We start from the raw sequence: 24,852 nt of genomic DNA, 5'->3' as shown, positions 1-24,852 counted from the left end.
TCAGCATATCACATTTGAATCAGCGCCTGTTCCTTCCTGGGCCTCAGTTTCTCCATCTCTAAATCAGTGTCTTCATCCATGGGTTCCAATGACCAATTTTATTTTATTTTTTATGCATATCTTAAAAGATATTGCTGATCAAATTGAATTGTACTTATTATTAAAGTAGCCATGAATTCTTTTTTTAAAAAAGCTTTCAACACATGTTTAAGAGCCTCTGTGTGCCCAGCACTGAATTAGGCTCTGGGAATACAACTGTAACAAAGCCAGCCTCAGCCCTACACACACAGACATAGCAGCCCGTTTGTACAGTGTGATTACTACACCACTGAGAGCAAGTAAAAAGTGCAGGAATTGGCTAACTGGGAGTGGTAATAAATCATCTCTCAGCAATCAGTTCTTTTCTAATCTTTAAAATAAGCAGGACAGTTTTCTTCAATATTTTTGAAATAATTTAAATAGCTCTCCCTTTGCTGCCTTGGGGCCCCCGGTGGGAAACCTCTGGACAGATGAACTCTGACCTCAGGAGCTCTCCAGTGGATGATGAGTTTGCCCATGGAGACAATACTGGAAAGTCACAGGGCCTGTCTGCTGCTATGCCACTGATCAGAATCCAAGCACAACCATGCTGGCACTCAGTTCAACCCCACAAATGTTACTGGGCACTGCCTTTGTGCCAGGCCAACTGCTGACATCAGCTCGTTCACACCCATATACTCACTGTCAGATACTGAAACGCTTCTAGGCCAAATGGTAAATAATGTTGCCAAAGCTCTGTAAGTGCCCCCACCACCTGCCCCAGCTCCTCCCCTGGCTCCCAGACAGTTCCTCCACCATGATCCAACAAGCAAGGAGTTAACATCATGCATGGTATGGGCCTCTAGGACCCTGCTCAGCCACCAGCACATCCCTCTAATTGGCCTAGTATAATTGCCTAAACCACACCAAACCAAACCCTTGCTGTGGAGTTGATTCCAACTTATAGCAACCCTATAGCACAGAGTAGAACTGTAATCTTTACAGAAGCAGACTGCCACATCCTTCTCCCATGGAGCAACTGGTGGGTTCAAACCTCCGACCTTTTGGTTAGCAGCCGAGCGCTTAACCACTGTGCCACCAGGGCTCATTGTATACTTGCCTGCTGGTTGTTAAATATTTTGATTATGAGTCCAGGCCAAACATGTCCTGGTTGGGGGAGGGGAGGGTGTGGAGGGCACAGAGAGGACGCAGACTAGGTTCCTTCCCTGGTAGGGGTTTGGGGTGGGAGTCCAACCTGCTCAGGGAGACAAATGCTAGCAGAGAAAGCCGACATGCCATCCTGGGCTCACTGACTTTTCGAGGAGCTGAGGAGGGAGTGATGACTTAAACACTGAAGACTCCCTGAGGGAGGTGGCATTGATCTGAGCCTTGAGTAGGGTTTCAGCAAGCAGGGAGAGTAGGGCCGGCCTCCCTGGCTCCAAGCGTCATTTCAGACAACTGGGCCCCACTGATCTGTACATCCTGGGCCTATCACTGCTGGTGTCTTCTTTCCTCTGTGACACATCTTTCCACCAACTGCCAATTACCTCATTCCCTTCAGATGCTCTGATTGTCATCTACACCCACTGGCTGAATTCCCCCGAAACGTGCTGGGGGCACCTGAGCTCTTCTCCATGTGGCCCTGGTCACTTACCCACTAGGCAAAAAAAAAAAAAAAAGTAGGGTTGTTTCCCATGCCCAACTCTTTCCTCTTCTGCTCTCTGCAGAAGAAAACATTGATCCATGGAATTTCAACAGAGAAGTGGAGAGTATATGTGGGGAGTGGGACTCCACAAGTCACTCAGTGAATACTGACTAGAGATCTACTATATTCTGGCACTGTGTGGGCCTTGAGGGCAACATGGGATGAATGAGATACATTTTCAGCCCACCAAAAGCATGTAGCAATATAAAAACAACTCTAATACAGAGGAGTACAAGTTCCAGGAGGGAAGTTATGGATAAATTCTATGGGAGTTCAGGAGGGCAGACCACAGCTAGCTGGGGACGTCAGCAAAGGCTCTTGGAGAGAGGGGCATTTGAGAATAGCCTTGAAGGATGACCAAGATTTGAACAAGTGAGGCATAAAGGAAAGGGTATCCAGGTGACAGCGACAGAATCGGCAAAGGCAGAGTGGTGGGAAAGCACTGGGCAGACACGAGGAGCTGAGAGTTGGCCCACTGTCAGGGAGCGGTGAGTCGTGGCTGCACAGGGGAGTAGCACCAGGTATAGAAGGCTTTGCATGGAGGCTAAGGAGCATGGCATTCTCCGGTAGGGGCTCGGGAGCCATGACAAGCTGGGGGGAGGAGAGACATAGAGTTGTGTTTGGGTAATGGCCAGCCTGAGTGTGTGAGGGCCTCTCGCTCCCAGCAAGGCCCCCTCGGTTTTTTAGGATTGACCCAGGAGGGGCTCCAGCCTTGCTCCATGTGAGTCTTGAGCACTCCCATTTCTCTCCCATGGTTCCAGGCCCTTGCTGAGATGCTCAAGGTGAACAAGGTGATGAAGACGCTGAATGTGGAATCCAACTTCATTTCTGGAGCCGGGATCCTGAGACTGGTAGAAGCCCTTCCACACAACACATCTCTTGTGGAGCTAAAAATTGATAACCAGGTAAGACGGGGGAGAGCCTCCTTGGGTCTTTTACTTCTGAAGCTTTCCACTCTGTGCTTTCCTGCATGCTGCCGGTGGAGCAAGTGATACTGATTCTAGACGTCCAGGAGCCCAGCTTTAAGGGACCTCAAAGATTGTCCAGTCTACACCTCTCTACCATGCTCACCTTCTTTCTTCATCCTTCGCACCAAGTACTCCTCCAGCTTCTGCTTGTTCACACCCAGTGATGGGGGTAGGGGGTGCTCAGTCGTTACCAACATGACCCCCTTCATCTTTGGACAGTGCTGACTAGAGAATATCCTTTCTTATATTAGGTGGAAATCAACTCCCTCTGAGTATTGTTTGTTGGGGTTCATTCTGCCCTCTGCTGCCCACAGGACACACCTGGCACAGATCTCAGAAAATATTGGCATCTTCCTCACCAGGCTAAATAGCCCTAGTTTCTTCAGTTACCCCTTATTCAACAGACCTTTGAGTCCCCTCTATCCAGGTTACTCTCTCTGGGGAAATTCTAGTTTGTCTTTATCCTTATGGAATTATTGATTCTCTGTAACTTCTGTGGTCCAGTCATTTATCTTCAGGGCAACTCTTTCAGTTCTGACTTTCTAAGATAATGCTAATAACGTATCTTGTATTGTTATATGTTGAGGGTCTACTGTGGGCCAGGCTCTGTGTAGCACACCTTATGTACATCATCTCTGATCTTCACAACAGCCCTGCAAGTTGTAGGGATTATCAGTCCCAGTTTGCAGAAGAAGAACAGCTCAGAGAGGTTAAAGACAAGCAACTTTCTCAGCATCACAAAATTAGCACTTCAGGAAGCAGGATTTGAATCCAGGTCTCCTTATTCCAAAACCCACACTCTTTCCACTACACCTTATTGCTTCAAATGCTTTCTTCTTTATAGGGAAGAAACTCAGTGCAAAAAAAGTTTTTTTTTTTTTTTTCTGCATGAAAATTTTTGCTGAATGGGTGTATAAATATATGCAAAGAAGAAAGATTGGAAGGCAATATTACAAAATTGTAAACAGTTGTTATCCCTGAGTGAGATTATCAGTGCTTGTTATCTTTTTTACTGTAAAATATGATAAATATACAGAAAAGTACGTAAAACTTAAATGTACAACTTAAAGAATCATAACAGGCATGTGATCCCTATTTGGGTCAAAAACTAAAATGCTACCAGCCTCCAGGATACTTGGAATGCCCCTTCCCAGTCACAACTCATTCAAAATTCTTCACGACTTTCTCCCTATTTACCTTCTTACCTCTATGCATTTGCTCTGGCTTTTCCCTCCTCCTGGAATGTCCTCCCCTGCCCCAGCCCTCTTCTCTGCCTGGAGGAATCCTCCTTTCCTTCTGGGTTCAGCTGAAGCTACTCCACCTCCCAGTGGTGTTCTGGAGCCAGCTTGAACCAACTAGCAAGGGCAGATTGTGCACGTCTTCCCAGCTCCACATCAGTGGTGGCTCGCTGGTATGTTGAAATCGCCCACGGTGGGAGTATTTACACCATGGAAATTGGCAAATGCTACAACTCAGGACTTTTTCCCCAAGAGCCAGTTTACCAGCACAACACTGCCTTCTCCCATCAGCCAGCTGTAGCTCTTCCAAGCCTCCTCTCAGGGAGAGTAAAGTGCTCCCTCCTCTGTGCTCCCCCAGCACCTCTGGCTTCCCTGTGAGCTTCTCAGGAGCTGGTCCGTGTCTGAGTTATCTCCAAATCCCAGTAGCCATCTCAGGACCTAGCCTTGCAGGCGTGCTTGGTGAGCAGGGCTGCTCCGGATGGTTGTGCATGTTGTTCATACATGTTGTGCATGATGGTTGTGCCCAACTGAGATGGTGAGGGTCAAAATTCAACCCACACTCCACTCCCCAAGCTGTGTGCCTTGATGTGGGGCTTTGTCCATCCAGAGAGGACACTTTTTTCTAATTCATACAAAGAGGCCACATGAGCCAGCAGTGGTCCTATCGTGAATTTGCTGCCCTGCACTCCTTACATCTCTTGCATGCCAATGGCATTCACCCATCCTCAGCCCCCTCCTACCCTACCCTTTCTGTCACCTCTGTTGGCCACTGCTGAGCCTTCTTTGTTGAAGGCATGAGGGGCAGAGCAGATGAACAAAGGCATGCAGCAAACTTGGCCGCAGCCCTGGGCCTAACCCTGGGATTGGCTACTCATGTGACTCAGGGCCTGGCCAGGCACGGAGTCAGGGCCTACCCAGTGTCAGCTGAAACCTGACTCCTGGGGCTAAACGTTGGCCAAAACTGACCCAGAGCACTATCTCGGGTCATTGTGGTGGCAGCTAACAAGGAACAAGATGCTTACCTTCCCTCTCACCGCTGTCCCCTCAGAGCCCAGGGATAGAGCCAGTGCTGACCATAGCCCTCATCCTTGCTGAACACGCTGGGGCAAGAACATTCACTTCCTGGAACCTTAGTTTCCTCACCTGTAAAAGGAGAATAATAAGAATCTCTACTGCTAAGGAGATGACAGATGTAAACTATGAAGTTGTTAACTTTTAAAATTACTTTGAATATGATCCAGGGAGTTCACACATGATTCTAAGAGCTAATTTACAAGCAATTATGATGCTTTATATCTATCGCTTCATTTAATGCTCACAAAAAAAACCCAAAAAACAAAAAATAAACTCCTTGCTGTCGAGTCGATTCTAACTCATAGTGACCCTACAGAACAGAGTAGAACTGCCCTATAGAGTTTCCAAGGAGTGGCTGGTGGATTCGAACTGCTGACCTTTTGGTTAGCAGCCGAGCTCTTAACCACCGTGCTGCCAGGGCTCCAATGCTCACAATGACCTTGTAAATGGATATTAAGACTCTCATATTATAGACCCTGGAAGACATGGTGCCCAGACTCTCCATTCGCTCAGAACTGAAACCATTCCCGAAGCCAGCTCTTCAGGCAAAGATTGGACTGGACTATGGGACATAAAACGATGCTCGTGGAGAGAGTGCTTCTTAGCTCAAGTAGGTGCATGAGACTAAATGGGCAGCACCTGTCGGGAGGCAAGATGAGAAGGCAAAAAGGGATAGAAGCTGGTTGAATGGACACGGGAGATCCGGGGTGGAAGGGAAGAGTGTGCTGTCACATTGTGGGGAGAGCAACTAGGGTTACATAGCAATGCGTGTATATATCTTCATATGAGAAACTGACTTGAACTGTAAACTTTCACTTAAAGCACACACACACACACAAAAAGACCCCATATTACAGATGAGAAAGCTGAGGCCCAGGCCAGGTAGGTAACCTGTCCCAGGTCACACAGTAAGTGGCAGAGGCAGGATTTGAATCCCGGTCTGTGACTCCAAAGGCCATGTACGGTGCCTGTCTGGGTTCTTGAAACCAATTCATGTTAACCTAGCTTGGCATTTGCCATCTGTCACTTCCCCCAGTAAGGGGCCAGTGCACTGGTTGCCCCACTGGGAGACTTTTTTGGGGATCGTCTTAACATCTATCGAGTAATGGCTGCATACCAGGGCTGTGCTGGGCTCTGCATGAAAAAGGCTCAGGCTCTGCCCTCCAGAGATTCCATGCTGGATGGGAGGAAAGACAGGCGCAGAAATGCCTGTCATACCAGGTGCTCAAGCAAGCCACAAACAGTGGGCCAGGTGGGTCACTGGAGGGAGGACCTTGGTCAGGAGCAGGGATGAGGGAGGACTTCTTGGAGGAGGTGGAGTGGATAGAAGGTGAGATGGAGGCTGTGATGTCCCAGGTGGAAGGAACATAGGAACAAAAAGAAGGAGCAGGAAAGCCATGGAGGCCATCTAGAAACTAGTGGCAGCCCCCGGCACCTGGTAGGGGAAAAGCCAGAAATGGAGTTAGGAGCCTGAAGAACTTTGAATGGCAGGTTTGGGGAAGGTGGGCTGTGGGCTGTTGTCTGCACCAGTCAGAGCTATGCTTTGGGAAGATGGTTCCTGGCTGGACAGGGGTGGGCTGCTGGGATGGGAAGGGCAGCCTCAGGGCCAGGGAGGCCAGCACAGAGCTATGGCCCCAAGAGGAGGGGTGGACCTGTGGGAATGTGCTTTTGCATGGCTGGGATCTGGATGTGGGCCTGGCACACAGGGTGATGGAGGGGTGGGAGGCAAGTCTTTGGGGAGGGGGTTCTGCTGGCCCAGGCTCGGGGAAAGGCCACTTGCGCCCCTCACCAAACACTCCAGAAGGCCTGGGGATGGCGAGCTGCCTCCCCTTAGGTGCCCCAGCCCTGGGCTCCAGGGTGTATGACAAAGAAGAGGTGGTGAGTGTCATTTGATTTATTCCTCACTCTGGGTTAGTCACTGAGGTCTTTGGAGGCCGGAGCTTTCTCCTCAGCCCTGTGCTTGTAACCTGTATCAGAGAGTCTCTCCTCCTTCTTCCTTATACGGCCAAAGAAAGGGACTTGAGGAGTTCTACCCCGGGTGACACGGAGACTTGCAGTCCAGCTTTGGACACGAATTCGGGAACCAGGACTCTGAGGCTGTTTGTTTACTCAATCAGTCTCTCACTATCTCTAAGCAAATTCTGTCGTCGCCCGAAGTTGTTAGGGTTGCCTCGAGACCGCAGTGAGGGTAGGGAGGGTGTAGGGGGCCCTAACCTAGAACTGAAGGGCTCTGAGAAATCATCCAGTCCACCCCTTCCTTTTACAGGTGGGAAAACTGAGGATCAGAGACAGGAAGGGACCACCCATGGTCACTAACAGAGCAAGTTAGTGTCAGAGCTGAGTTGGAACTGAGGTATCCTGGCTTCCAGACAGGCTGTATTGATCCAAGGATAGGAGAAACCCTCTCTGTCCCCAGAGAACAGACACTACAGATGGGGGGAGGGTGCCTGCAGGCCCTGTCCCATCCCAAGCAAGCCATATCCAAACGGTGAGTCTCTGCCCTTCTTAATTTACCCCCTAATCTCAACAGGCTCCTCTCTAGTACCCTCAGGGCACAGGGCACTCTCCTTGCCCCTCAGAGCAGACAAGGCCTGAAAACACGATCCCCCACAATGGTATCTGCAGTGTCTGAGGGTGCTGGCCACATTTTTCTCTGTCATTCCAGTTTGACAAACAGGGTCCCTAGGTACTAAGTGAGGATGTGCTTAATATTTTGCGAAGCGAATGGAGTGGGTTGTACTTCTTTGTCCAGGTTGGATTATTTTCTGAGTGGACATCAGTTTAGAAAGAAAACAAAAGGATCCTGTAGGTTTTCACACATGGCGACACCCCCTTAATTTCAGATTACACCCTCATAGCAGCTGGTTCACTTTATTTCCAATGAGGCTGAATATGACTTCTTGTTTTGCAAAATATAAAGAAAACACACACTCGAAAACCAAGAGGCAAGATTTCCTGAGCAATCGTGTTCTCTGCTTTGTTCCTTACACGTTTAGCCTCTGAGCAGTAGCTCTTGGTCTGTGCAGAAGACGTCTTCGCGTCTTGTAGTCTCGTTGTGTATTGAAGTAATTCAATCTGGAAATGTTCGGCCTCGGTGAAATGACGATGTGTGTTCCGGTCTCTTCCTCTAAATGGCAATTATGTTCCTTCCTGACCTTGCTTCTCAGGGAAAATGAAATTAAATCAGTGGAAATGAGAGGAAAAATATGACTCAGAAGAAACCTTTTTCTACACAGATCGGACTGAGTTTGAATAATTTGTGACAACAGCCATCTCACACCGTGCGTCAGATCCCCATGGAGGCTGCAATCTATTCTGAAAAGTCAGGGGCTTTCTAGATAGGAGACATACCAACCCAGGGATGGATCTGACTTCAAATCTATGACACTTGAAATCAGACAAGGGATCAAGGCCCAGCTAAGCCCCAGCTGTCACGTTCTGGCTGTGTAACTGGGGAAAGTCACCTAATGTATCCACGCCTCAGTTTCCTCATCTATAAAATGGGAATACTCATACCCACCTCAGAGCTGTGAGAGAATTTAATGTATCAGTGTCTGTTGATCCCTTTAATCAGTGTCTGGCATATGGTCTGCCCTCAATACAGGGAAGCTGTTATTTCTATTGCTAACTAGAACCAGCTGGGGGTGCAAGGGCGGAGTGGGAAGGACTGACTTCTGAGAGAGATTCCAGCTCATGCAAGGAAGAACTTTTCCCTCTCCCTTCCTCTGTACTTCCCTCCCTCCCCGCTCCTTCCCTCCCTCCCTTCTGTTATTTTTTTATATTGAGGAATACTTTACATATAGTAAAGCAAATACATCTTAAGTGTACTGCTCAGTGAATTTTTACGTGTATATATACCTGTGTAATCACCACCCGGATCAAGCTATAGAACCTTTCCAGCACCCCAGCAAACTCCCTCATGCCTCTTCTCAGACAGTATCCCCAAAAGTAATCATGTTCTGATTTCTATCACTGTAGATAAGTTTTGCCTATTCTTAAATTTCATATAAATGGAACCATGTATATGTGCTCTTTTGTGTCTGGCTTCTTTTGCTTAACATTGTGAGTGTATTAGTATCTAGAGCTATGTAACAAATTACCCCAAAACTTAGCGACTTAAAATAATAGACATGTATTATCCACAGTTTTGGAGGGTCAGGAGTCTGGGAGCAGCTTAGCTGGGTAACTCTGGCCCAGGATCTCTGGTGAGATTGCACTCAAGTTGTCAGATGAGGCTACAGTCATTTGAAGGCTTGACTAGAGTTGACAAAAGGCCTCAGTTTCTCAGTGGCAATTGACTGGAGGCCTCAGTTCCTCAGTGGCTATTGGCTAGAGGCCTCAGTTCCTTACTACTATTGGCTAGAGGCCTCGGTTCCTCACTGCTATTGGCTAGAGGCTCAGTTCTTAGCCATGTGGACCTCTCCATAGGGCTGCTTGAGTGTCCTCACTATATTGCAGCTAACTTCCCCCAGAGCAAGTGATCCAAAGAAGAGAAAGCCACAAGTGCCTTTTATGATTCGGCCTTGCAAGTTACACAAGTCACCTCTGCCATATTCTGTTTGTTAGAAGCGATTCACTAAGCATGGCCCAAATTCGAGGGGAGGGGAGTCAGGCTTCACCTTTGGAATGGAAGAATATCAAAGAGTTTGTGGACATATTTTAAAACCACCACAGTGAGAATCATCCATATTCTTTTGTGTCGTAGAAGCTTGGCAAGGAAGGCCTTTTTAGTCAGCATAGCTACCCAAGGATGGAGGAAGGTGCCTCAAAAGGTAGTGAGGGTGTACAAGCAGAGCAGAACAATTTGGCAGCTGTGGTGTGGAGGGAGTTTTAATATCTGCAAGGGTTTGGGACTCTGGAGTTGGACTAGGTCATTTTCCAGGGCTCCTTTCAGTTGTATTTCCAAGTATTCCAGGATGTCCATATCTTCCAGATCATAAAGGAAAAGCCACAATTGGCCACATCAAATGTACAAAGTGAGCTTCTTGATGTCCCTGGTGCCTCTGTCCAGAATGGGGTAGGGTCTCAGAGCCACAAGCTCCAGTTCACGGCTCCTTCATTCCACATGTTTGTTTTATTAAATAGCAAATCTGATCATTTCCCACATCAGACTGGTAATACCAGTTGTGGTAAAGGTGCAAGGAAACAGCACTTTCACACACTGCTGAAGGGCCTGCCAACGGTTGCATCCTTTTGGAAGGGCAATTTGGCCGTCGTTATTTTCTGACTCATAGCGATCCTATAGGACAGAGTGGAACTGTCCCACAGGGTTTCCAGGGAGTGGCTGGTGGATTCCAACAGCTGACCTTTGGGTTAACAGCCAAACTCTTAACTACTGTGCCACCAGGGCTCCAAGGAATCCCTACGTAGTGCAAAAGGAGACCTGGTGGTACAGTGGTTAAAGCACTCGGCTGCTAACCGGAAGGAAGGTCAGTGGCTTGAACCCACCAGCTGCTCCTGCAGGAGAAAAATGTGGCAATCTGCTTCTGTAAAGATTTACAGCCTTGGAAACTCTGCGGGGCAGTTCTACCCCATCCTACTGGGTTACTATGAGTCAGAACCAACTCGATGGCAGCGGTTTAGGTGGTGCAAATGGTTAACACACTCGGCTGCTAACTGAAAGTTTGGAGGTTTGAGTCCACTCAGAGGTACCTTAAAAAAGGCCTGGCGATCTTCTTCGAAAAAAATCAGCCATTGAAAACCCCATGGAGCACAGTTCTACTCTGACACATACAGAGTCACTATGAGTCAAACTGACTTGACGGCAACTTGTTTTTTATTTTAATTTAAAATGTGCCCATCTTTCAACCCAGCAATTCCACATTTCCACAGATACCCTAATGGGAACTCACTGAAAAGTCCACTGCAGCACAATTTGTAATAGGAAAAAATGGAAGCAAGCTAAATATCTGTCTATACCAGGGCATACCATGAAGCAGTGAAAAGGAATGAGGTAGTTCTATATGTACTGACTTAGAAAGGTCTCCAGAAAATATTAAATGAAAAAGTCAACTTGCAGAATAATAAGTATAGTATGAATCCATTTTGAGGAGAAAAAGTACCCCCCCCCAAAAAAAAGAAAACGAACAAAAAAACTCTAAAAACCAACCCTGTATATTTCTGTACATCCATGGATACAAAAAATCTGGAGGGACACACCCCATTGGCATGGTGGTTACTTCTGTGGAAAGGGGATGAGACTAGGGATAAATTGTGTGAAGGGAGACTCTCCCTTTTTACTTTACCTGCTTTAGTATCATTTGAATTTTTAACAATGAAGCTATGTTTATTCACAAGTTATTTATGTAGTTTTGGAGCAAATCTGCGGGGGGCAAGAGTTCTTCCCTACATCTAGCTCAGTTGGCATAATATATTTATAAAGAAAATGTTCTCCATTCTACTTTGGTGAATAGCATCTGGGGTCTTAAAAACTTGTGAGCAGCCATCTAAGATACTCCACTGGTCTTACCCCTTCGGGAGCAAGGGAGAATGAAGAGAACCAAAGACACAGGGGGAAGATTAGTCCAAAGGACTAATGGACCACAACTACCACAGCCTCCACTAGACTGAGTCCAGCACAGCTAGATGGTGCCCGGCTACCACCACTGACTGCTCTGACAAGGATCACAGTAGAGGGTTCCAGACAGATTGGAGAAAAATGTAGAACAAAATTCCAGCTCACAAAAAATGACCAAACTCTCTTGACAGAGACTGGAGAAACCCCGAGAGTATGGCCCCCGGACATCCTTTTAGCTCAGTAATGAAGTCACTCCCGAGGTTCACCCTTCAGCCAAAGTTTAGACAGCCCCATAAAACATAACGAGACTAAAGGGGCACACCAGCCCAGGGGCAAGGACTAGAAGGCAAGAGGGAACAGGAAAGCTGGTAATAGGGAACCCAAGGTCGAGAAGGGAGACTGTTGACATGTCGTGGGGTTGGTAACCAATGCCACAAAACAATACGTGTAGTAATTGTTTAATGAGAAGGTAGTTTGTTCTGAAAACCTTCATCTAAAGTACAATAAAAAAAAAAAAAAGAGTTCTTCAGTGTGCAGATACTTCTAATGGTTAGACAGCAATCCCGCATGCTAAGCCAAAATCTGTCTGCCTGTAGCTTCTCTCCTCAGCCATCTATCTGCCTTCTGAGCTCTCTCTGAGGGCAATCCAGTGATCCGGGAACTAGCACAGACTGTGGAGCAAACTGCCTACGTTCAAATCCTGGTTCTGCAGCTGACTAGCTCTGTGATATGGGAAAAAGTTTCTTACTATCTCTGTGCTTCACTTTCCTCATCTATAAAATGAAAATTATACTAATAATACATATTTCATAGGTTTATGGCAAGGACAAATGAGTTAGCTTATGAAAAGTGCTCAAGACATAGCCTGCACACAGTAAGAACTAAATAAATATTTGAAAAATAATGAGACCTAGCAGCCCCTCTACTGAGGGAGACCAGCACTGTCTGAGACTAGCCCATCCTGAGCGCTAGCAGAGCTTTCCCCTCAAGTGACCTCAGGGAGAGGTCAGGCTTCTTGCTAAATGAGATGGGGTGCGGGAAGAGGGGAGCTGCCATTTCTTTCTTGGGGCCTCAGATGGTCACTTCATTGTCTTCTGGGCCAAGCCAGCCAGTGCCAAAGACCGTGCTGAGTCCACCAAAGACAGGCCTTAGTTCTCCTCAGCACTTTTAGGAGCCCTATCAGATGGGCTGGTAGAATGTCACCAGCATCCCTCAGCCTGCCGTGGTCAGCGCTCTCAGCCCCATCTAAACTCAGATGAACTCTGGTGGACTCAGAATGCCTAGGAGCAGTTCTCAGTCAAGAGTTTCAGCTGTAGTTCCACACTTGTCCATTTGATGTATCCTCTAACCCTCCCATGCTGCTGTGTACCAAGGATGTTCCTATTGTCTCCATTTAGTTCTGTTCTACAAACCTAGGCTGAGAACTACTAGGTACTTTGTACTTAGTATTCAGAGGCTCATAGCCTAGAGCGGTGTTATCCAACAGAACTTTCTGTGATAATGGAAATGTTCTATATCTGCGCAGACCAATATGGCAGCCACTAGCCACATGTGGCTATTGGGCGTTTGAAATGTGGCTAGTGCAACTGAGGAACTGAATTTTTAATGTTATTTAATTTTAATTATTTAGATTTAAATAGTCACATGCGGCTAGTGTCCTGTACTGGACAACACAGGTCTAGTTGGAGAGAAGCTACAAAGGCAAGTGACCCAAACAAGGCAGACAGACTGTGCTGGACATAGAGAGGGCCCTCTGATGTGCTACTCTACTGGAGAATGGGGAGAGATGATGTCCTGGGGCAGTGATCAGAAAAGACTTTGTAGGGACGGAGCATTTCCAATGGGTATTAAAGCGCTAGGGATACATGAACATAGAAGGGTAATGGTAGTCCATGTAGAGGGCAGTGCTTGAGCCAAGGCAAGCAGGCAGGAGAGCACACCTGACTACGCCAAGTACCAGACCACCAGAAGTAGACAGGTTGAGTAAGGAATGAGAAGGGAGGGAAGGCAAGGGCTAAGCTGTGTAGGGCCAGGCAGAGGGCCACTTACCCATTGAAGGACATCTGGGTTGTTTCCAATTTTTGACGTTCTGTGTTCTTTCTAGGCAGGCCCTTATCTGTCCTTTGGCTAGAGCAATCAGGTTTTTGTTGGATTTGTTTTTTTTGGTCTGTGTCATTGGCATTTCTGGGCTGGTAGCTTCTTCAGCTCCAAGTCTGGGATATGAGGCCGAAAGAAAACCCAGTAACTCACCAGTGTGTTGTTTCTTGGGGCCCAAGGAACCTAACTGGTCTTACTTTTTCTCTGCTCTTTTCAGAGTCTTCTTTTATTTGTTTTATGTATAACATCTAGGTTTTTAAATTGTACTTAGTGGAAGTCCTTGCTTTCTGTGTCTTTTGAAGCCTTTTTTCAAGATTATTTTTTTAGTTATTTTACTACACATGGTAATTCAAGCAGTGCAATAATATGAAGAAGAAAACAAAAGCTCTCCCAAATCCCAGCATTATCAGCATACCTCCAGATACGGAAAACTTTACATAAATATAACCTGTTTTGAGACCTGGATTTTTTCCCCCATTCAGTATCATTTTATGGCCATCTTTCCAGGCCAGTGGCTAAAGATTTGCATCATTATTTTACAGCCCATGTTCTGTTGTAAGGCTAAGCCATCATTTATTGGAGTAACTCCCTCTTGATGAATGTTTGTTTCCCATTTTTCCCCACTGTTATACACAAGACTGTGATGAACATCCTCATCATATTCTTGCCAACACTGTGTATTGTCATGTTTTTGCTTTTTTAATCTTTGTCACATGATCAGTAAAGATTTGGAGGCAGGGGGCTAACATGATTGGAGTGGGGCTTTAGAAGGCAAACGCTGGCATTCCCAACTTACTGTGTGATCTTTGGCAAATCCTTTTCCCTCTCTGGGCCTCAATTAGTACATTTGTAAACTGAAGAGATTAGACTAGTGTCTTAGTTATCTAGAGCTGCTATAACAGAAATACCACAAGTGGATGGTTTTAACAAAGAGATATTTATTCTCTCACAGTTTAAGAAGGCTAGAAGTCCAAATTCTGGGTGCCAACTCCTGGGGAAGGCTTTCTCTCTCTGTGTCAGTTCTGAGTGAAGGTCCTTGTCATCACTCTTCCTGTGGTCTAGGAGCTTCTCAGTACAGGGACCCTGGATCCAAAGGACGTGCTCCTCTCCCGGCCCTTCTTTCTTGGTTGTATGAGGTCCCTCTCCTCTCTACTCCATTCTTTCTTTTATATCTCAAAAGAGATTGACTCAAAATACAAACTAATCCTGTAGATTGAGTTCTGCCTCATTGACATAAGTGCCTCTAATCCTGCCTCATTAACATCATAGAGGTTAGAATTCACAACACATAGGATAATCACATCAGATCACAAAATGGACAACCACACAATACTGGGAATCATGGCCTAGCCAAGTCAATACACATTTTACCGATCACAGCTAGTTCACTGATTCTCATACTTGGCTGCATATTGAAATATCCTGAGGAATTTTAAGAACTATGATGGCCTAAGTGCCACCCGCAGAGATTCTGATTTAGTTAGACTGGGCAGCAGGGTCTTTTAAATCTCCCCAGGACTAGGTGATTTGAAGATTATGCCTGCTCAAATAGTCTAGGGTTCTCCTGTGGTGGAGTTTTTACCTGGACACCTGCTCAGAGAGAGGTTGTGGTGGGGCTGTGGAAAGAGCTGGGTTTGAATCTCAGCTCAGTCACTCTGGCTGTGTGACCCTTCAACCTCTCTAACCTCCCATCTGCTTGCTCTTGGAGAGGAGATGAAAATCGTTGCCTGCCCACCACTCAGGGTTTTTGCGTGTCGAGGTGGCTTAAGTACTGTACAAAGGGAATGAAAGGTGATTATTGTTTTTTTCTTGACCAAAGAGCCAGCCCCTGGGCAACAAAGTGGAAATGGAGATCGTGAGCATGTTGGAAAAAAACGCAACGCTTCTCAAATTCGGCTACCACTTCACCCAGCAGGGGCCCCGGCTGCGGGCGTCCAATGCAATGATGAACAACAACGACCTTGGTGAGTGGAAACATCCCTGCCCACCTGCCTCCGCTCCCCCACCTCTGCCGGCTGTGCCAGGGGAAAGGGCACCAACACCCTCTGTAAGGGGAGGCCTCTCCTTATACCTAGCCCCCAGTTTTCCTGTTGATCATATCTTCCTTGTCTTCCATCACTGTGTTTGTGCCTTGTCCCCTCCCCTAGACTGTGTGCTCCCTAAGTGCCAGGGCGGAGGCTGAGTCCTCCCCCTCTCACGGCTCAGTGCAGCGGTGGGCCTAGAGCTCATGTTCAGCATGTTGGCTGAACATGATGAAACTTGGAGTATACAAGTCGCACCAGTGTTTCTTCTTCCGAATGTCTTCTCTAAACTCTGAAGAGTCCTCTCCAGATCAGACAATCTCTAGTCCCAAATCCCAAAGCCACCAGCATTACAACCAAAACCCGAGCCTAGGAGATTTCACTTTGCTTTTAAGGTAAAAGTTGAAAAGTCACCTTCAAAAGTGAAGTAAAAGCAGATTATATTCCTTTAATCTAAAGAAAATGTCAGTCTTTCTTTTGCATATATGTCAATTAGGTACACAAGTCAACTGAATGAAAAGGTTGATCAATCATCCATTGACTTCCAGAATGGCAACTGTACACAAGCTCTCACGTGTATTTATTATGTGTATCCTACTGGTGGCTAAAAAGAACTTGATATAGTTTACAATAAAGGAAGTATGTCTGATGAGGCTATTGGAAAACAAGAGAAAATAAAAACCAGGAAAAGGAGCAGGTCTAATATTGTCAACATGATTGATCATTGTGTTTAGCCACAAGTTTCCTAGAACCAAGGCAAAAGGAAGACAAACCAAGTTGCATTATTCTTATTACAGAAGAGAAGGAAGCACAATGAGGTTCTTAACAAAGCTTTTTTTCTGGGGTTAAATTATGAAATAAATATATTTTACAAAGGACATTGTTTTCAGCGAGTTTTTCGTCAAATTCAGACCTGCTCTATACAATACTCTTTCTGGTTTCCAACCCTCAATAAAGTGCAAAGAGCTTAATAGTAAAGCATGACTCAGAGTTCAAGGGTGTCACATCCTGGTGGCTAGCCTGAGGCTAGGTGAGCACGGGAAGCCCTTGAAGACTGGAGGTGTGTAGGTGTGCACACACAGACAGGTACTCACGGAACCTATGTGTATATATAACCAAAGAGGTAGACACACTGACACTCATGCACACATTAGATTGAGTCCCTCAGTTCAGCAAACATTTATCAAGTCCTATACGGCTGAAGGTAATAGGCTTTTGCTCTTAAGGCTATCATAGTCCAGGGACCATTCATTCATTGCTCACTCCAGATGACACTTCTTTCTAGAGCCGCAGGTCTAGAAAAGCCCATTAAAAAAGAAGTGCCCAGTGCCTGGCTTACCTAAAGGGCCCTTATCTGAAGTAAGATCAGAACAAACATGGCTAACTAAAAAGTCCTAATTATTATCGATAACACGTGATAGCTGCTAAACCGAATTGTTGCGGGCCAGCAGTCTAAATGGTTGACCTAGCTGTGATGTGACTTCAGACCCAACACTTAAGCTTTTATTTTTATTCTGATATGCAATAGCTCACGTTTTTTCTCCTAGCTTAGGTTAAACTTTTTATGTGCCTCCTCGGTGCCTGACTCGAGGCTAACCCAGCTTTTGTCTTCCAATGGCATTATGATCTGGAGGTCTTTTTTCTGGGGGCAGGGGTTCTAGATGACCAGAGCCCGGTGGTTCTGGAGAGGGGATACCAGAATCAGCTGGTGGTTGGCCAAAACAGCCATTGAGGACTCTCCTAGTCATAACAGTCTGTGATTCCAAAATTTAGGCATGCCTCCCATCACCAGGGAACGTTGGAGGCCATGGTCGTTGTTAGGTGCCGTGGAGTCGATTTAAACTCATAGCAACTCCATGTGACAGAGTAGAACTGCAGCCATAGCATTTCCTAGCCTGTAATATTTATAGGAGCAGATTACCAGGTCTTTCTCCCACTGGGTGGGTTCAAACTGCCAATATTCTGATGCTTAACCATTTGGAGGCCATGGTTGTTGTTAGGTGCTGTCGAGTCAGTTCCAACTCATAGCGACCCTATGTACAACAGAACGAAACACTGCCCTGTCCTGCACCATCCTCACAATCATTGCTATGTTTGAGCCCATTGTTGCAGCCACTGCGTCAGTCCATCTTGTTGAGGGTCTTCCTCTATTTTGCTGACCCTCTACCTTACCAAGCATGATGTCCTTCTCAGGGACTGGTCCCTCCTGATAACATGTTCAAAGTACATGAGATGAAGTCTCGCCATCCTCACTTCCAGGGAGCATTCTGGCTGTACTCCTTCCAAAGAAGGCCATGGTAGGACCCTAGAATGCCAGAGCGGGAAGGGACTTAAGTGCTTATCCCATTCAATTCCCTTATGCAGAAACTGAAGCCAGGGGAGGGGAGTTTCAGGGGAGTGGCTCAGTCAGGTCACATCGATTGTTAACTACGGCAAGCATTTACTGAGTGACTTTTGTATGCTCAGGACTGTGCTGGGTAATATAAGGGGCAGCAGAAGATGCAGAAAGGCTAGTTGGTTCTCTGACTCAGGAAGCCTTATGGCCTTTTAGGGGAGAGAAGACTCAAAGGCATGTCTGAAAATTCAAGAATGCTTATAGCCTGTATCCAAACAAAGTGAGGAAATGATTTATGAGGACAGAGTCCAGTTAAGGAAAGCATCCTGGTTGGGAGGGTGAGTGAGGGGGTGGCCAGCCTTGAAAAGAAAAGATAGGCTGATGGGGGAGGTGAGGAGGCATCCCTGGCAGGGGTACTAGCATAAGCAAAGGCAAGGTGGTAAGACCCAATATGTAGTATGGGAAAGATAGAAAGATCTAAATGGATTGGAGGAACTATTACAGGGAGGGAGAACTTGTAGGATAAATAGGAACTTCACAGAGAAGGAAGGGAAGGGCATTCCAAGCAGACAGAACAGCATGAGCAAAATCAGGACAATAGACAAGTATATAGGGTGTTCACAAGGAATGGGGCTGGTAAGTGATGGGGAGACTGTGAGCCAAGGGCCTTTATGCTAATCTCAGGTATTCGGTGACAGAAGCAGGTAGGAAATAAAAACTGTGGCAGTTTCCTGGGCAGGGATGACAGGTGATAAAAATGGGCCTCTGGGTGGTGCAAACAGTTAAGCACTTGGCCACTAACTGAAAGGTTGGTGGTTTGAACCCTGGTTCAAACCCACTTAGAGGTGCATTGGAAGAAAGGCCTGGTGATCTGCTTCTGAAAGATCACAGCCCTGAAAACCCTATGGAGTGCAGTTCTACTCTGTAACATATGGAGTTGCCATGAGTTGGAATTGACCTTGATGACCACGGGTTTGTTTTTTTTTTGGTGGGGGACGGTTACCCCAGGGACTCATAGCAACTCATAGTGTTAGAATCAACTCGACGGCATACCACAACCACCACCCCAGGGAACTACGTGCAGCTGCTCCTTTGGGCTTTTCCACAGAAGGAATGGGAGCAGAATAGTCTTGCTAAGTGATGACACGCAACTTTTAGAGTGCTAGTGAGTGGTGTAGGATTTCTAGCTTTAAAAGCAAATTTGTGTCCATCTGCTCATTTTTGCAAGAGAAACGCTTTGGAGTCCGACAATACATTAGCATCTTCCTGCAGAAGAAAAATCCAGACTTCCTTTTCCACACAGTACTTTCATGCTGCTCTGGATGTGACCATGAAGCAGACAGGCTTCCATGTTTTCCAGCTGCATATTTTTATCATGGAAGCCTCCTGCCAGGTGCTCCCCTGCTCTGTGATTGTTAGCAGTGTCTGTGCTTGGCAGCCAGCAGCAGGGCTCCCAGATCGGCCAGGGAGCAGGCCCACTGAGGTTTCCTTCTCCCTCTGACCCACCCCTGTGGTGGCTCCAGGCCCACGGCCTGGCCTCTGGGGGGCTTGGGCTTGGCCGGCTTGCAAGGTGGGTGTGCTCCTCTTTGGGGGCATTTGGTCAGCCGGTGCCTCTGCAGACGTGCAACCAGCCTGGGGGTCTGTCCTGACTGGCACGTCTTTGGTCCTTCCCACCCTGTGCACTGGGCTGCACGCTCCACATGTGAGAGTGTGTGAGAGCAGGGATCCAGGGTCAGGTGGGTGTCAGCGAGGAGCCTGCTGTGAGTCCTGATCTACATTTCCCCACAGCAAGGCCTCAGATGACTCCTGTCTCCACACTATTTATAGCTAAGAGCCAGGCTCAACAGGCGCTCAGGTCCCAGAGGTCTGCCACTGAAGCGCTGTCCACTTAATGAAATCAGAATTGCAGCCTCCAAGTTAGACAGTTGTGTGCGTTCAGTGGGCATAAGATGGGGAGGGGGAGTAACATGTTTAAAAGCAGAAAACATCTTTTCCTGGGAAAGTTGCTTTTGCCTTATTTTCAAGGACAACCTTTCCAAGAAGCACCCCAGCCCATTGCTGTTGAGTGGATTTCGACTCATAGCGACTCTATAGGACAGAGTAGAACTGCCCCATGGGGTTTCCAAGACTGTAATCTTTACGAAAGCAGACTGCCACCCAGGGGTGGATTAACCAGTAAGCAGGTATGCACGGGCTTAATTGTGTTTATTTACTAAATGCTAGTGCACAATTTCACATGGGTCATGCTTGTGAAAAAACAGGTGAAATTGTGCACTACACATTAGTAAGTAAGCCCGTGCATACCTTGCGTATTGGGTAATCTGTCCCTGAGTGCCTTATCTTTCTCCCTCGGAGCGGCTGGTGGCTTCAAACCAACGATCTTCATTCCTCGGCTTAGAACCCATTCTGGGCTACCATTGCTCTCAGGGTAAACCCTGACATGGCTCATAAGACCCTTAATAATGGTAGCTGATGGTACTTAGTGCATGCCAGGCACTGTTCTAAACACTTCCCACATTACTAACTCATTTAATTCTCCCAACAAGCCAGTGAGGTATGTTCTATTATCATCCCGTTTTACAGTAAGGTAACAGAGGCCTTGAGAAGTAGGTGAAGTTACCCAAGTAAGTGGGCAGAACTGGGATTGAACCCACAGTCTGGCTCCAGAGCCTGTGCTCTCAACCACGACACCCTGGGCCCTGCCAGACTCAACTCTGGACACGTGCTGACAAGCCGTCCTCTTGCCATATCATTATACAGGACCAATCATCCAGGCAGCTTGAGTGCCCAGTGGCCCAGGTGAAAGCACGCCTTTAGAGGGCCATTGCTCCCAATGCTGTCCCTACTTTCTTACCCTCTACTTCTTCAGCATTTAAGATTCATCTGTTGTTACCCCTGCCCATCCTCAGAAGGTCTGACCACTTCATTCAGTTGTGCCCCTCCTACCTGATCTAGAGATCTACCAGGGTACCTTGTGATGTTTTATCAAGCTTACTGTTTGTATATGTTGGTCCCCTGCTAGGCTGTATCTTTACTTCTGACTCCTGTGCCTAGCATGTAATCATAATAATAAACAGTTGTCATCAAGTCAACTCTGACTCATGGCAACCCCATGTGTGTCAGAGCAGAACTGTGCTCCATAGGGTTTTCAATGACTGATTTTTCGGAAGTAGATTGCTAGGTCTTTCTTCCAAGACACCTCTGGGTGGACTCAAACATCCAACTTTTCGGTTAGCAGCTAAGCACATTAACTGTTTCCACCACTCAGGGACTCCTACATGTAATAGCACTCAGTAAATGCTGTTGAACACACGAATGAATATAAAATGCTTCCCGAAGACATGGAGGTGTTCAAGCAGGAAGTGGTGGAGGGGGTTCAAGCATGGGATGGAGGTTGTCGGTTCAGATGACTTGAGTCCTTCTGGCTCTGACAGTAAACGAGTCTCTGGCTGTTGCAGTGATAAGCAATGAGAAGTTTACTTTAAAGAAAGTAAAAAGCAGATTGAACTGAAGGAAGATGGTGGGAGAACTGGGTTCTACTCGCAGCTCTGCCACTTAGCCACCATGCCAGGGCAAATTACTCCCCCTTGCTTGGCCTCTATTTCCTTCATCAGTAAAATGGGAAAAAATACCTTCCTTAGTACATGGGTGCCCTTCCCTTCGCCCCATCCAGTCCCTGCTGGAGCCAGTGCTGGGGCCTCTGTGCAAATCCAGCCTAGTGTACACCACGAAGGCATGTAGTGGGAGAAGAAACATGGAGTCCCATTCTGTGCTCTGAACCATAGATGGGGGGACTCACGCCCTGGCTCTGCTGCCAGCTCCAGGAACCGTGGGTATCTTCTCTTCTCCACGGAAGAGGAACTAATTCTCCCTGTGAGAATCAGATGTGGCCACGTGAACCCTGCAGCGAGGAGGAAGAATTGTCCTGGGGGAGGTAGCAGGGCCTAGCAGGGAGGCGCTGGACTGAAGCTTAATATGAGCCACAAACTTTGTTTCCCTCTGGTACTGGCTTTATTGCTTTGAGCAAGAAATTTACTCTCTGCCTTACTGTCCTCATCCATAAAATGGGAACGGTAACAATACTGGCATTCCAGAATTGCTGGAGGGGCTCAACTGAGGTATACCGTGTGAAATAGGTTCCGTGGCATGCCGATGCTTAGGAGTCTGGTCCATGTAAAAACTCTCTGGTCACTTTGGGCAAGCTCCTTAGCTCTTTGCGTTTTGATTTTTGTTCCTTCACATTTACCCCAAGCTGTCAGACATTCTGATGTTAGGTGCCATAAATTTTGGATTTATAGCAACCCCACGTGACAGAGTAGAACTGCTCTACAGCGTTTTCCAGGCTGTAATCTTTACGGGAGCAGATCTCCAGGTCTTTTCTCTTGTGGATTTGAACCACCAACCTGTCAGTGATCAGCAGAGCACTTAACCATCACGCCACCAGGGCTCCTTCAGATATTCTGCTATCTCCAAGAATTAGGATGGACACTGCCCTCTATCCAAGATACTTCTGGCCCTGACATGCATTAATTATTCTTTTCATCCCAGGGTGGGGGTGGGGAGAGTTCAGGCACAGGCTGAGCTCTAGGTCCGACTGGGCAACCTGTGTACCCCAGCCCCCACCTCCCACCACCCCACCAGCTCTGGGCCACAACACCCCATCCCTGGGTGGCTTGTATGCTCAGTGTCATGCACAAGCTGATTCGGTTCTTGTTGCAGCTCTGTTGCAGCTTGTTGCCATCTGGTGGCCGCAGGTCTACCGCCTCAGCTCGGGAACTGGAAGACATCTAAGTATAGACAGACTTTTTTCCTCTCAGCAATAGCTTCCTGTCTCTGCCACACCAGCAGGCCCCTTGACTGCCACCTACCGACTCTACGGACTTCTTTGACCTTTCTCTCTGGCTGATTTAGCTTGCTGCTTGGTCTCCATCTGCAGACACTGTAATTCATTTCAAAACTCTCCCTTATTACAGCAAAGGGGATACCCACCCCCGAATCCATCATTCTGTAAGCTAATGTTTCCAGCCTGCAACTTCCTGGCTAGTGCTTTCCTCTTTATGGCATTTAACTTGAGCTTATATTTCTTGCCCTGGGGACAATGTCAACCCTAAACATATGGGGACAGATACTGCAGGGTAATCTTCAGGGTGGAAACTGTTGTTTATGTGGGCAGGAACTCCCAGAAAGAGTTGGGGAACTGTTTCATGAGGTTAAGACCCTGGTCTTATTAAGAAGCTAGACCGAGTTTAACTCTTATCTGAACCAGAGTAAAGCTCTTCATCTGCAGGGCCTCTGTAGGCAAAGGAGAAACAGTCAAGGGCTTTATACTTGTGTGGTCGACCACTGAGAAGTAATTTAGAAATGAATTTACACTGTCACAGACTCTTAGTGAACACTGAAAACTGGAGGGCCGTTACACAACTCACACATAACTGTCCTTTAAAACCAACAGACCTAAGCCTTTTGCTTTAAAAAAAAAAATTAGTGAAAGGCTTGACAGTGCTTTCTCAGTGCGACAGCGTGGCTTCTGGTCCACAGGGACGACTGGCTTACCCTTTATCTCCATTCCTTTGCAGTGAGGAAGAGGAGGCTCGCAGACTTGACTGGGCCCATCATTCCCAAGTGCAGGAGTGGCGTCTAGTGTATGGAGGCGAAGCCCACGCCTTTGAACTGGACACGTTCTACCGATCATCTGTGCTCTGCCGGGAAAACCAGAAGGCATAATGCCGGCACAAAATCCTTTTGTGGTTCAGTTCTTTATGCACTAAGGTTTTAGGCTAACTAGTGGCTGTAGTGGAAATTTTTCTAAAATATGGTTAATGTGAAGTTTTTCTTTAGTCACAGAAGTTCAGTCTAGTTATTATTTAAAAACTAAGAAGCTCTCGAACTGGCAGATCTTACGGAAGATGGAGTTACACTAGCAGTGACTTAACCCCAGGAGCCCAAGTTCGGTGGCCTTTCTCTGCAGCGTTTCAGGTGTGTAATACATGAACAAACAGCACACTCTTCCACAGGGTTCTAGAAGCCTTATACTTTATTACAAATTGATCTTAGCGATTTGGCAAATAGAAATATCATTTTTTTATTAACCCTCCTTTAAGAAAAATCCTTTAATTCAAGATTAAAGTTGCCAACTTGAATAATGGATCAAGAACACAGTTTTTCCCTTTAAGAAAAAAAGAAAAGACTGAAGTCACAGAGCTCTGCCAGGAATCAAAGAACAGGAGATTCTTTTGCTGGATGGAAGGAAATGATAGAAAAAGCCAGTGGTGTAATTTCAAGTTTTGAAACCATCTTTCCTTACCAATCCCAGGCAACAAACATTTCCCTGAGTGTTCTTTATGAACATCTGACATTTAGTTACAATTTAATACTGGAGTCAAAAAAGACTGTTTCCTTATCAAATGCCAACCTTATGATGGATGGGAAAACCTATAGCCAAATACTTGAAAACACCTTTCTATGTTGCACATGGGGCAAAAAGGAGAAATCAGAACATGGCTTACGTGACGTAAAACATTAGAGGGATAAACTCTAGTTCATCGTGGCTATGGTATTAGCATGGCCAAGCTTATGAACTTCAACTACCTATCTCATTATATATCATTTAAACAAGCCATCACTGATCTCAAGCCTGTAAATTAAGTCTCTGAACGACAATGGTGAAGAAAATCCAGAATTAGAGAAGTAGGAAATCCTGGCCAAACCATCCAAGGATGATTACTCTGAAAATGTAATTTTGGTATTTCTGCTATATCTCTTTTTAACATCATGTGCATCTCTTGGGAGCCAGCAAAAATGTTAAGCCATAATGCCCTCGTGCCTTTTAATTAACCACAGTGCCAGTTAAACTAATATTTCTGTTGCTTTGGGGAGTTA

General features: G+C 46.6%; 1 protein-coding gene across 3 annotated transcripts in view; it reads left to right on the top strand.

Annotated features, from left to right (window-relative positions):
* TMOD1 (tropomodulin 1) overlaps positions 1–24,145 on the top strand; it is an 82,281-nt gene extending 58,136 nt beyond the window's left edge. For all 3 annotated transcript variants that reach the window (XM_004372241.2, XM_023727486.1, XM_023727487.1), the window contains exons 8-10: positions 2,485–2,628; positions 15,437–15,581; positions 23,550–24,145. In XM_004372241.2, the coding sequence (XP_004372298.1) occupies positions 2,485–2,628; positions 15,437–15,581; positions 23,550–23,614 (354 nt within the window). In that variant the 3' untranslated portion in view covers positions 23,615–24,145. The remainder of the gene's footprint in view (positions 1–2,484; positions 2,629–15,436; positions 15,582–23,549) is intronic.
* The last annotated feature ends 707 nt before the right edge of the window (positions 24,146–24,852 follow it).

The sequence above is a fragment of the Trichechus manatus genome, unplaced genomic scaffold (assembly GCF_000243295.1).
Source record: "Trichechus manatus latirostris isolate Lorelei unplaced genomic scaffold, TriManLat1.0 scaffold00016, whole genome shotgun sequence".
NCBI classification, from domain to species: Eukaryota; Metazoa; Chordata; class Mammalia; order Sirenia; family Trichechidae; genus Trichechus; species Trichechus manatus.
Note: the sequence above shows the minus strand (reverse complement) of the source record. Positions and strands in the feature narration are given on the sequence as shown.